The sequence below is a fragment of the Protopterus annectens genome, chromosome 16.part0 (genome assembly GCF_019279795.1).
Source record: "Protopterus annectens isolate FY-2018-M chromosome 16.part0, PAN1.0, whole genome shotgun sequence".
NCBI lineage: Eukaryota > Metazoa > Chordata > Ceratodontiformes > Protopteridae > Protopterus > Protopterus annectens.
In genome coordinates this window covers 508,984,346-508,998,591 of record NC_056750.1, presented here as the reverse complement: position 1 = coordinate 508,998,591, position 14,246 = coordinate 508,984,346, and the positions used below count along the sequence as shown (strand labels likewise).

General features: G+C 43.6%; 1 protein-coding gene across 1 annotated transcript in view; it reads left to right on the top strand.

The window, feature by feature from the left end:
- PKN3 (protein kinase N3) overlaps positions 1-14,246 on the top strand; it is a 2,242,690-nt gene that overhangs the window by 975,375 nt on the left and 1,253,069 nt on the right. The window contains exon 7 of the mRNA XM_044058139.1: positions 1,192-1,383. Coding sequence (XP_043914074.1) covers positions 1,192-1,383 — 192 coding nt within the window. The remainder of the gene's footprint in view (positions 1-1,191; positions 1,384-14,246) is intronic.

Here is a 14,246-nt window from a genome sequence, read left to right as displayed (position 1 = left end):
AACATTTAAATGCCAGAAGTTCCAATGTCAAAAGTTCATGTTACCTGTAACATGTTTTTTGTTTTTTTTTTGGGGGGGGGGCCTGTGCCCCCCACCCCTTGCATATTATATTTTGAGCTCCCAAGATCGTACTGCAGTGAGGAAAAGGGTACATTTCCCGATCCCCACTGTAGTAAGATATGTTGTCATAACATCACTCCCACATTAGTGAATGCACACAACTATTTGCTAATGAGGATTCAAACATTCTCAGATCGGCATTACAAAAACTGGAAAACATGCATTCAGCCATCCCAGTTTCCCGTAAGTGCAGTTCCACATTTTGATAGTAAACCAAATGCAGCAATAAATGAATAAGGCTCAAATGTGGCATTAGTCCACAGTTCTGCCACAACTGTGAATGAAACTACAAGACGTGTGGCCCAGCAGGGTTTAAAGGGTAAATAGATAGCTTTTAGAAGTAATTCTACTTGTTGAGATAGAAGTGCAGTATAATGTAGAAACAATCTTTCCACAACTACAAATTAAGCTACAAGACTTAAGGTCCCAAAACAAACCCCAAAAATATGCAAATACAGAAAAAAGCAAGAAAGTACTATAGTGCAACTTAAGTATTTAAACAGTGTTGAAATAAAAAAGCTTTTTTCCTCTCCTTTTTGGTGAAAAGCATGTTACTCACAGTTCATGGCTTTCTGCACCTCTGCAAGTCTTTCATAAAAGACCCATCTTGTTTTCCTTGTACTGAGACCTCTCAAAGATCAGTTGTGCGGTTGGTTTTCATTCATCCCATTACTTCTGTATTACTTAAGAAGTGTAACTCTCTTATGCAAGGTTTTAGAAAAATAACAGAAGTCTACCCGGTTTTGAACATTGGTATACAGAAGCACGTGTTCCATTTCTCATCAATAACCTTAAAGGATAATTATTTACACAGTTCTTTGTATAGCTTGTGCCCCATGAGCCCATTTGATGTCACAGGGTGGAGCAGTGAGAATGTCTTAATTGACATAATTTTGGGGAAGTTTTCTTGGGAGTCGTTTTGTTTTTTTTTTTCCCCAGCAAAGTTGCTAGCTGAATAAATTGTTTGCGAACATAAATAGTAATATTGCAGGTGTAAGTCAGGAACTTGAATAACTTGAATTTTTGAATAAGAAAAGAGCAGATGACTTGTGTATTTTCTTTTATTCACAGGCACACTTGAAATTTTGCTAAGAGGTTGCCAGGATCTACTAGAAGATGTCCCTGGACGATCCCACATAAATGCAGTGCATCAATCAGCAAGCAGTCCTGCTGATAGAACTTCTCTGAAAATATGCAAGGGAAAGAGCATCTATGGAGGACGCAGTACTCCTAATCGCTACCTTAAAGCAGATGATCCGATTAGTAATTGCACCATTTTATTTTATTTGCAATACCATGTACATCTGTTACTTGTTTATGACCATTTGATTTTTGTCTCTGACAATTTTAATGCACTTTTTTCTGTGTAAAATCTGGTGCCACTTGCAGTATTATATGTAGTTAACATTACCAGACCAAGTAAAGGTACTTTTTTGCATTATTCTGAATGCCTTTTTGGTTGTGCTGTGGCAGTAGAGTATGATTTCGCAAAAATTTTATTCCCAACAAAAGAGAGTTATCCTAGTAAGTGGCCAGTCTGCAGAGCTGTTAACTAGTAATGTGCAAGTATTACAGAACATGCCACATTACAGTTCTACCAAGACAAGGCATATACATATTGATGTGGAGCACAAACTTTCATGCAAATTCTAGCATTGTGTATTAGTAGTGATTCACCAGGTGTTAATTTTCTGTGCATCTCATTTAATATGGAAGTTTAAGTGATTACTGTCATTTAGTCACTGCCATATGAAGAGGTTAAACTATCTAAAAAACAGCAGCCCTGGGAGGACTGATGTAGGCTTAAGCTTTGATTGAACAGCAGAACCAGAGGTAGGTAAAGATTTGGGCAGAATGTCTAATGACAGTTCTGCTTTTGCACATCAGAAGACAGAGTGGAGAGCCATTTACGCTTCAGGGTTTTTTCTTTGATTTTTAGTTTTGTTGACCTGGCTAATCCCATCAGGCATGGCCTGTTTTCAAGGGACACCAACGGTTGTAGTCATAGTGACACTGACTCGGTATAATTAGTACACCAGGAAATTTTCCCTGCTTTCAGGAGAGTAGCACCAGCCAGAAGTCTGTTACCAAGAGTGTGATGCTGTAGAACAGAAGAGGAGGATGCAACTGTTTAAGGAGGGAGGACTCTGTCTTACAGTGTAAAGACTGTCAGATGCTGCATTGGTGAAGTCTTGGATTTCACACTCTGACAATGTAGGTCTTTGGAGTATCAGAGCATATCAGAGTTAAGGAATCTGCTAAAACCTTGGAAGTAATGCAAAAATCTTTTGTTAAGAAACAGAAGTGTTTTTCACTAATTATGAAATAGGCTTTTTTGTCAGAAATGCTGATTTAAGAGCCATGGAATGAAGCTGGAGAACACCGTTCTGACGTTTGAGATTCTGGAACTAAGTTTTGCTCAAGTTGTACAGGGAGCATAAAATATGGCATGGAGGAGAAATCATTTTAATTGGCTTAATTTCTCATGTCATTCTAAGGGAGTGCAGTACTTGTCACCATGGAATAAGATGGTCAACACAACACGTTGCTTTGCCAGGGTTGGTATGTACCTCTTTCCTCTAGGCTTTCCAATATTGGCTAAAACATTGCCCTCCCCCATAGTGCCTTTTTTAGAGCATGCAAAACTGAAATTAATTCCGATGTAGCAAATAAAAAAAAAAATCATCTAAAGATGTGTGTGCTCAATACTAGGAGTCTATACAAGAAAATCCACTACCTACAAGCTCTCCTCAGTCTAGAGAATGCTGATGTCTGTGTAGCCAGAGACCTGGTTTAAAGCAATGGAGAGCACACTGGCAATGCAAGGTTATAATGCCTTTCACACATTTAACCAGCTTTTACATAGACAGGGACTACAGTTGTCTCAATTTACATTAGAAATGTACTTCAATGCTGGTCAAACAGAATGATGCAGTTGAGCTTCTCACATTCGAATCACCATAGACAAAATCCTGCACCACTTCCTTACAAGTTGTAGATGCCCTTCTATTCCTATGTTGCAGTATTCCTTACATAAGGGATGACTGCCGTAGGCTGTCCCGATGTCTGGCCAGTGTACAAAAGCCTTTTGCCACTGCAGGGTATGTGGGGCGTCACATATAGGCCTGCAGACAGTATAGGGCACAAGTGACATCCCACATACCATTCTTTGCGCCCAGTCCGAACGCCATCTTCGACCATCTGTCTGCTTGCCTGAGTTGTTTGCTGGTGTACAAGATTCAGATAAGTGCTCCATTGGGGGTTTCTTTTTTACCTTTTGTTACTGCTTTTGTATGCGGTTACATGTCACCAAAAAAAGCAAGTGCCATGGCAGACAAATCCCACATACAGTCATAAGGATATCCACACCTCCAGGCTAGCTGCTCAGCATAATGCATCCGAGATTATCCGAGTGCAACTAACTCTGGGCAAGACTGCAATCCAAATTGTAGCCTGCTACAGATCCCCCACCATTCCCCAGGATTCCCACTCCTCTTTTCTTGATACACTGGAAAATATTAGGGTACAACCTAACACCCTAATAATGGGCGATTTTAACTACCCCACCATTAACTGGGAAAACTAATTCTGTACCAACTCTTTTGCTCAACGTTTTCTGGAATTCATAAATTCCAGTGCCTTGGATCAACTTATCCAGAGCCCCACCAGGGGCAGCAATATCCTAGACCTGGTCATTACCAACATAGGCAACCAGTGTTCCACACCAGAGGTCAATTCCTCATTGGTCAGATCCGACCACAAGCTAATCACCCTAGACATTCACATCCCGTCTCCCCCCCCCCCCCGTCCCCATTAGGGAAACAACTGTAAAAAATTTCACCAAAGCCAAATTCATACTTCTTAAGACAGAAGTGGCAAACTTCACGGCACCCATGCAGATGGACAGTAGAGGTATGACTGCTGAATCCTGCACAAATGCACTTCATAAGCGCTTACACGAGTGGATGGATTGTGCAATCCCTAACGGAACCAATATGCTATCCTGCAAAAAAAAGAAGCCAATCTGGTGGTCCCCTGCCATAAACTCTACAACAGAAGAAAGAAACTGTTGCAGAAAAGAGTAAAATCCCATGATTGGAGGAACTCCCTGGTCAGCCTCAGTAAAAAGCTGAGATCCCTCATAAAATCCTCCAAAGCTAGTTATGAAAACAAAATCGCCACTGATTCTAAAGACCAACTACAAAGCATTGTATAGCTATGTCAAGAATCTCAATGGCAACACTCAGATCACAATGCACTAAATATACAGAGCCAACTGCTATTGCCAACATCCTGGCAGATAGGTTTAGTGCTAACTTTACCCCCCCACCCCCACCCCCTAAAGGGCCCATCTATATACCGGAAGAATGCAAAGTTCCTGTAATCACAGCTGCACAGGTAAAAGCCACACTCTCCAAAGCCAAGAATACAGCATCCATGGGACCTGACAGCATCCCAGGCTGCATTCTACACGAACTACAGAACGAACTTGCACCCCACCTAAGTACCATGTTCAATCATAGCCTCACCTCAGGCATTGTGCCCACGGAATGGCGCACTGTGACAGTTATCCCACTCCACAAAGGGGGAACCACCACGGACCACATTACCTTACTTGGATAGAAGGAAGTTTCTTTGCTCACCAGTGGGAGTGGGGAGCCTTGAGCAGTCTACCTGTCCTTGGGGGAAGTGACCTCAGCACAAGAAGCTGTAGTAATTGGTTGTTTGGGACCATTTCTAGCTCTTTTGTAGTTCACTGTTTAAAATCCGCTTCTGGGCGTTTCTTTCTGGCTATACTGCTCAGACAAGCTCCACGTGGGTTTACAGAGTGGTCCTAGCAGCAGGGAACTCAGAAAAGCGACTACCTTCTGGATTTAAGTATCTTTGCTTTTTTTTCACTTGAAATAGCTTCTGTAGCTTACCTTGAACTAGCCTGAACTGTTTTTTAACTGATTGCTGCATTATTTTAAAATCTGCACTAACTTACATTTAGTCGAATTTGATCGAAAGTTTGCTTGTTTGTTTGTTTAATTTAACTGTGGAGGCTGCCCACTAAAGTGTGCTAGCCTTTGTAACTAATTTATCACTGTTTCTGCATTTTCTGTGTGTTTCTACCAAAAAAACAAAAAAATAATCCTTGTTTTCCTGCCTTCCTCGACTAGTTTAGACCAGTTTACAGGCATTGCTGTATTCTGGGCTGTGGTGTAGTTCCTGTGTTGTCCATTACCTTACTTGGATAGAAAGAAGTTTCTTTGCTCACCAATGGGAGTGGGGAGCCTTGAGCAGCCTACCTGTCCTTGGGGGAAGTGACCTCAGCACAAAAAGCTGCAGTAATTGGTTGGTTGGGACCATTTCTAGCTGTTTTGTAGTTCACTGTTTAAAATCCGCGTTTGCATGGCTTTGCGTAAACAAGGTTAAACTTTTTCTGGCTCCGCCAAGTCTGCTCTTCAAATTTTCCCTTAAGGAAGCTCTACTCTTAGTATAACCAGACTACTCACTGTATTATAAGCCTAGCACTTGTTCTCAATACTTCTCTACTAAGTAAGCACTCTCGTACGAAGTAAAGCACTACATCTACTTACCACCCCTGTGAATATCCACTTCCCTTAAAGGTATACCACTCCCTTATACTGTTCTAGCATGTCGAGTGGTAGATTACTGGCGTTGTCTCCAGTTCAGCTGGTCAATCTGGGCATCTTGTGACAATGCTACAATTGTCTCATGTACACAGACAACCCTCTCCTCCTCCCAACAAACACAAATACATGTGAGAGATGCAACTATATAGCCAAACTGGAGGCTGAACTCTCTCAACTCAGGGCTGGCATGACCAGACAGGAGGAGATGGCAACCACACACACAACAATCCCAGTCCCACATAGACCTACCACAACTGCAAACCAAACACATAAAAACACAAAGACATACTGGAGGCTCTAATAAAAACTTACCAAAACAACAGAGGCTCCCAAAGCAGACATCCAAAAATCCACCACCTCAAAACAAAACACATGCAACACATACTTCAATAAGTCAGTGTGTCGACCAATCGCAGCCCTTAAGGCCAAACACCTTGCCTGATACACTAGTAATAGGTGACTCCATAGTCAGACACACTGATGTCCCACTGACCAGGCTGAACAAGGAAAAGGTGGCTGTGAGCTGTCTATCGGGAGCTAGGATCCGCCACATAACACACGCACTCAGGTCACTCCAAACCAAGTACAAATATGACTCCGTCATTGTCCATGCTGGTGTGAATGACCTGAGACGTACCTCCCTGGACTACATGAAAAGAGACATAGAGGAGCTCTCCGATTATGTAGCCCAGGCTGGTATGACCCTGACCCTGAGCAGCATCTTGCCCTCACCAAGAATGATACCACAATACAAAGACAAGATGATCAGCTTTAACAATTGGCTCAAGTACTGGTGTCATTCTAAGGGGATCCAATGTCTGTCTGCCTGGGATGATACGTTGGACAAGCCACGCTGCTTCGCAAGGGATGGCTTACAGCTGTCACCACTGGGCTTCCAGATATTGGCAAAAGCTCTTGCCACGCCGAAAGTGCCTTTTTTAGGCATGGCTCAAAAGACAAACCCACCTTCTTAGAAAACAAAAATGGAAAAAAACTAAGGGTAATGCTGCTCAACGCCAGAAGTCTAAATTTCAAGATGCAGGCACTTGATGCACTCCTCAGCATGGAGAACATCGACGTCTGTGCAGTAACTGAAACCTGGTTCAAGGCTGCTGAGAGCACCCCAGCGCTACCAGGCTATACCTCGTATCATGCTTTTCGGCCCCAAAACCCAGGCTGAACCACAAAGGGAGAGGGGGAGTGTCCATATTCATAAAGGACACCCACACCTCCAGGTTAGTAGCAACACATGAAGCATCAGAGACCATACAGGTGCAACTAACCATAGGCAAAACTGCTATACAACTGGTAGCATGTTACAGACCACCCTCCCAATCTCAAGAACCCCATTCAGCCTTCCTGAAGACATTGGAGGATATGAATGTATCACAAAATACCATCATACTGGGAGACTTCAACTACCCAAACATAGATTGGGTACATTATTCTAGCCCTAATACCCTAGCCCAAAGGTTCCTGGAATTCATAAATTCAAATGCACTGGAACAACTAGTCACCTCTCCCACTAGGGAGATAATATACTAGACCTGATCATCACAAACATGGGGACAAAATGCTCCACACCGGAAGTATACCCCTCACTAGTGAGATCTGACCACAAACTAATCACCCTGGATATACATATCCCACCTCCACCCCCAGCACAAAAGACCACAGTGAAAAACTTCTCAAAAGCAGACTTCACTCTTCTTAAGACTGAAATGGTATCCTTTAATCCCACTGTGCCAGTGGATACCACATCCCACAATGCCGAATCCTTCACAAATGCTTTCTATGGACATCTCCAAGAATGCATGGATCATGCAATCCCAAACAAATCCAGGTCCCTCTCCACCAAATGTAAGCGTCCTGTCTGGTGGACCTCAGCCATAAACAAATTGTATAACAAAAGAAGGAAGCTACTGCACGTCACAGCAAAATTCCATGAAGAGAAGACATCTCTGATCAACATTAGCAGAAAACTACGTTCTCTCATAAAAACATCCAAGGCAAACTTTTAGAGAAAAATCGCTAAGGACACTAAAGATAACCACAAAGCCTTCTTCAGCTATGTTAGAAACCTGGGTGGAAACCCTCAGATATGCTCAGAGTTGGTTCACAACAACAAAAAATACACTGAACCCGCAGATATTGCTAACATTTTGGCTGACAGGTGCAGTGCAACATTCTCCCCTCCACCCCCAAAAGAAGAAATACTTATCCCAGCTGAATGTAATCTCCCTGTCATCTCAGATGTCCAAGTGAGAACCGCCCTAAACAAAGCAAAAAACACAGCATCAATGGGACCTGACGGTATCCCGGGGTGCGTGTTACGTGAACTCCAAGAGGAGCTCAACCCACACAAAAATGCTATTTAACCTTAGCCTTACTTCGGGATATGTACCTGAACACTGGCGTACAGCCACAGTGGTCCCACTCCACAAGGGGGGTGCCTCTACAGACCCTGGAAACTACCGCCCCATAAGCTTAACTAGCCTGGTCTGCAAAGCTATGGAAAGAATCATTATGGAACTCATAAACAGAGACATAGGGGACCTACAGACACTTGACCCCACCCAGTTCGGCTTTGTAAAGGGCAGATCCTGCCTTTTAAATCTGGTTGACTTTTTCAAAACAGTCACTAGAGCCATTGATGAGGGCAAAGCAGTCCATACAGCATACCTGGACTTGGCTAAGGCCTTCGACACAATACCCCACTCAGACATCATAGATAAGCTAAACCGCTTAAAAGTAAACCCTCATGTCACTAGATGGGTTGCAAACTGGCTAAAGGACAGAACCCATAAAGTTAAAATCGCTGGAGCAATGTCAGACTCAAAGCCAGTCACAAGTGGTGTCCCACAGGGATCTGTCCTGGGACCCCTCTTGTTCGGCATTTATTTCTCAGGTGTTAAAGCAAACATGGGAGGGCTGTGGCTGACAAAGTTCGCAGATGACTGCAAACTAGACGCCATAGTCGATAAACCAGCAGACACACACATCCTACAAAAAGGCCTCACTGAAACGGACAACTGGTGCCGTAGTCACGGCCTTAAATTAAATGCCAAAAAATGTATAGTTATCCCTTTTGGAAAAAACAAAGTACCCACAAATTATCACATAGACAGCAACCCACTGAGTACGGAAAAAGTAATCAGAGACCTAGGGACCCAAGTAGACAGCGACTTCTCATGTGACACCCACGTTGCCAAAGTGGTTAGAAAAACATTCTACCTTGCACACCTCATCATGAAGGGATTCACATCCAGATCCAAGGATGTCATTGTACCCCTATATTCCTCCCTCATCAGACCCATGATTGAGTACAATGCCCCATTTGGTATGCACCTCACCCGGCATTTGCAACAGCTGGAGAGACCACAAAAGTACCTCACCAAAAGGATCAAGGGTCTCCAACATATGTCTTATTCTGCCAGACTAAAGAAACGTCAGCTCTATTCAGTAGCATACTGCCTGCTCAGAGGTGATCTCTGCCTGACGTACAAGGCCATGTCCAGTCAGGATCTGATGGACATGCTCCACCTCAAAAAATCCAAATCCATCAGGACCACGAGAGCTAAAGACTTAAACCTTGGCACAAGTATGAGTAGGACATGCTGGAGGGATAGATTCATAACCCAGAGGCTTCCCATGCTTTGGAACAGGATTCCAGTTCATATTAGGCAGAGCCCCTCACTGACTCTCTTCAAGAGAAATCTTGATGAGTGGATGGGAGATCGTAAGTTTACCCCAGGGGTCACATCTGTGTCACTGCTAGACAGGGGCACAGTAAACTAATTCTATTATATAAGGGGACCTTCATTGTGCCACTACTAGACAGAGGCACAGTATTCTAGATTTATTCTGTACATTTTTGTACCATTTCATGGGGTGGTAAAAGCCACATCACTATGGCTAGGCTTACAAATGCCCCAGGGCAGATAGCCTAGTACTATACTATGAAACTATGAAAACTACTGCCCCATTAGCCTGATGAGCCTGGTCTGCAAGGCTATTGAACGTATCATCATGGAACTTATAAACAATGACACTGGTAATCTCCAAACTCTGGACCCCACCCAGTTTGGGTGTGTAAAAGGCAAATCATGTCTCCTAAACCTGATAATTTCTTTGAAGCAGTCACCAAAGCCATAGAAGAGGGTAAGGTGGTTCACACAGCCTATCTAAATCTCGCAAAGACTTTTGACACCATCCCCCACTCTGGAATTAAAGATAAACTCCCTAAACTAGGTATAAATCCCTGTGTCACAAGATGGGTTGCCAGCTGGCTCACTGACAGAACCCACACTGTGAAAGTAGCAGACTCCAAATCCAACTATAGACCAGTGACAAGTGGAGTACCACAGGGATCAGTCCTGGGACCCCTCTCCTGTTTGGTATCTACTTCTCAGAAGTACAGGCTAACATAAAAGGTCTTTGGCTAATGAAGTTCGCAGATGACTGCAAACTAGGAGCCATAAATGAAACTCCTAACATTGTGGACATCCTACAAAAGGGCCTCACTGAGGCAGATGCCTGGTGTGAAGCCATGGCCTCAAGCTCAATGCCAAACAGTGCATTGTCATTCCTTTTGTTAAAAACTCTGTACCCATGAACTACCACATAGGTGGCTGTCTAACACAGAAAGTGATGAGACCTTGGGACACAGGAGGACAATAGTCTCTCCTTTGATCACATCGCCACAGTAGTCAGGCAATCCTTCTACGTGGCACACCTCATCAGAAAAGGTTTCTCATCCAGGAAAAAAAAGAAGCATTGTTCCCCTCTACTCATCACTCATTAGACCCATTATAGAGTACACTGCCCCTTTTGGTATGTACCTCTCAAGACCTCTACAACAGCTAGAAAGGCCACAGAAGTACCTCACAAAGAGGATTACCGGTCTCAAACAAATGCCCTATGCAGACTGTCTCAAAAAGCTCCTTTTTTACTCCGTTGCATATCACCTATACCGAGGCGATCTTTGCCTAACATACAAAGCTATGTCAAACCCAGAGCTGTTGGACATGCTCCACTTAAAGAAATTCCAATCCCTCCGATCTACACGCTCTAGGGACCTAAACCCTTGTCACCACAATAAACAGAACATGCTGGAGGGATAGCTTCATGTCCCAGAGACTTCCCATACTCTGGAACAAACTACCTATCTATATCAAACAAAGCTCCTCATTAGCACTTTTCAAGAAAAATCTTGATGATTGGATGGGAGATAGGAAATTCACCCCGGTCATCACTTCTGTCGCTCTGCTCAACAGGGCCAGAGGAGAATAATTTCCTTGGGTGGCGAAAGCCAGTGTACCTTTTTGGCTAGGCTTATGTAGGCCTTAGGGCCAATAGCCTAGTACTTACCTATGAATCTATAATCAGTGCCTTTTCTGCTTAGGGCCTAACCACGATCATAAGTCTTGACCTATCCGTCAGGCATTTATTCCAAACACCCTTCAGAGCCGCCTTTCCTTTCTTAGCATCTACCTTGAAAATCAGAGGCTTAAAAGGTTAGCACACAATGTTATGGAGGGTACGTTGGGGCCTTCTGCTGAGCTTGCAAAGAAGGCTAAGCAGCTCAAGCCTGTTAATTTAGCTGCACCTCCCTTTCTGGATGTGTCTCTTGAGGTCAATAAAGGCCCGGAGGTTCATTTGGATACTGGCTTGGATTCCTCAGCTGGTACTACTTTGGAGGCCATTAGAGATTTAGCTACTGGCATGTCCTTGGAGGTTTTGCAGATGTCCACTTTGGACGGACAGAGGAAACCTAGGCTCACTGTTTTGGAAGGACCTCTAAGTATCCCACAGATCTTAGTCCAGGAAGATGTTACGATGGCGGGTATGCAGGATAGGCCTACGTTAGGCCCCTCCATTATACACACAGGTTCTTGGGTGTTTATTAGGCTAACAATCACAAGGGCCTTTTTAAGCCTAGCCATGCATCATCATCCCAAATCTCTGACAAGTTCCGATTCCCCTTCATAAGTGCAAGTACGGGCCTGGGAAATGAAACATTTACAGGTTACCTGTTTGCATTAGAGATGTAGGTGCCAAACCAGGGATGAAATTCCATTTTCCCAAACACAAACCAGATGTCCACCTTAAAAAGAAACAAAAAACTAAACGTGTTCCTGTCCCTCAGGAATAGTCTGATTACTAGGCCTCTACCCATTATAAAAGGGTTGGGGAGCAGTTTCTTTCTGTCGTGTTTTCCTCAGAGGATGAAATACTCTGCCCAGATTACAATTCCTTTGGAGAATGCTTCCCCTGAGGAAGAATCTAATGGCACTGAGCCTTCTGGTGAGGATATCACATTTGGGGAAACTGCACGGATGGAGTACTTTAAATGGGACTGCTCTCAGATGTCTGTGGTGCAGAAAAGATACTATGATTTGCTTCAAATGGACTCTCCATCACCATCTGCTGTGCCTGCTTTTTTACCAGCTTTTCTTGATGCCTTCTCTTTTGCATCAAAGGCCCCAGATTCTCAACCTCCTGCCCTAAAAGGCAAGATAGGTTTTAGAGTTCCAGAGGAAAGTACATTTTTTTTAAAAAATGTCCTTCTGCAGGTCCATTTCTGTTTTTTGTGGCTGCTGATAAACCATACAGACTTCTGCCATCTACTTCACTACTGCCTTCTGGTAAGGAGAGTAGAATTATGGAAAGGTTGAGAAAAAAGGTCGACACCTCAGCTACCCTGGCTTTCCATGCTATCAACTACCAAACCCATGTTACTAAGTACTCCTTGGCCCTTCTTTCTTAGGCTACTCAGCTTCTCTTTGACCTTCCAGATTCGGAAGTTAAGTCTCAGCTCTGCTCTAGTTTGGGAGTTTCTATTCGGGTGGCCATTCATTCCATTAAATGCTGCTATGATGCAGCTGAGGCATCTTCTTGAGCCGCTCTCTTGAGCTATGTCTTGAGGAGATGTTCCTGCTTGAGGCTTCAACCACTCCCTGATGATTTTAAGGCTAAGATTATGGATTTCCCTTTAGATAATACCTTATTTGGGACTGCTGCAGCTAATTTACTCAAGTCTCTACAGGAGAAAGGTAGAGTTACAGGATTTAAGACTCATTTGCGTCTCCAGTTCCTAAATTTCAAAGGAATTATCCTGTTAAAACTGCTTTTGTTAGGAAATAATCTTGCACTCCTCCTTCCAGAGGTAAGAAGATGGCTAAGAAAGCTCCTGCTTCTAAACCCTCTGTATGTACCTTCCGGAAGCAACCTTTTCCTGACAAGCCAGGTAGTCTGTGACTACCACTCATACCTCTCCCACATCCCCCTTTCTCATTGTGTCTCTCCCAGCCTGGGAACACACTGCTCAATATGGTCTGGAAATCTCTCCCCTCCCTTCATGGGAATTACTCAACCAACACAAGAATACTTCATTTCTTTCCAGAGGTGCTTTAGGATTTGAAATCCCAGGGAACTGTCCAAGAAGTTCCACTGCCCCAAAGAGGAAGAGGTTTCTATTCCTGGATGTATCTTTTACCCAGGAAAGATGGACCTTGGAAGACTCATTCTGGACCTTTCTCATCTCAACACTTTCCTAAAGGTTCCAACCTTTCGCATGCTCCCTACAAATGCTTCCTCTCATCCTTCCACAGGGTTTTCTGACCTCTCTGGATGTCAAGGATGCCTACCATTCCCATTCATTCCCTCCACAGGAAATTTCTGCATTTTGCTGTTGCTTCCTCACATTTTTAGTTCTCTGTTTTGCCCTTTGGTCTCTCTCTAACACCAAGGGTATCTACAAAATGCTTGGGTCCTGTCATTGCCTTCTGCAGAATCCAGGATATAGAGGTCTTCCCTTATCTGGATGACGTGCTGTTCCAGGCATCTCTTCCAGAGAGTTTGCAACAGCATCTTTTCATCATTTCCCTTATGTAAAGGTTAGGTTTCACAATGAGTTTCAAAAAAAAACACCCTCGCCACCTTCTTAGGACCATGTCTTCCTGGGGTGCAGGATACAGACAGACCTAATGTTGGTTTCCCTACCTCTTCAAAAAGTTGTTCTAAGCAACTGTTTCCAAAATCATCTGTCTCTGCGCTCTTGACAGCCAGGGAGTTTCTCAGACTGCTGAGATTTATGGCATCCACTATCTCCATATTGCCTTTGGTCAAACTGCACATGAGGAAATTTCAGTGGTTCCTAAAGTCAGTTTGGAGACTGCATCTGAGCCCATTGGAGTTTGTCCTTCCTGCTATTCTTTGCCTAAAGAGGGAGCTACATTGGTGGATTTAGTAGTTTTCACTAAAGCCAGGTCTTCCTTTGCATCCTCCTCTTACTACACAAGTCATGTTCACAGACACCTCAGATGTGGGTTGGGGGCAGCCTTTGCAAACTTGAAGGTACACACATCAACATAAAAGAGATGAGAGCTCTTGTGGTGACTCTTCAGGCCTTCCCATACTCTTGCATCCAAGACCCCTAAAACTGTTTACCACAGTACTTTGGTATGTAACCAAATTTTTTTGGGG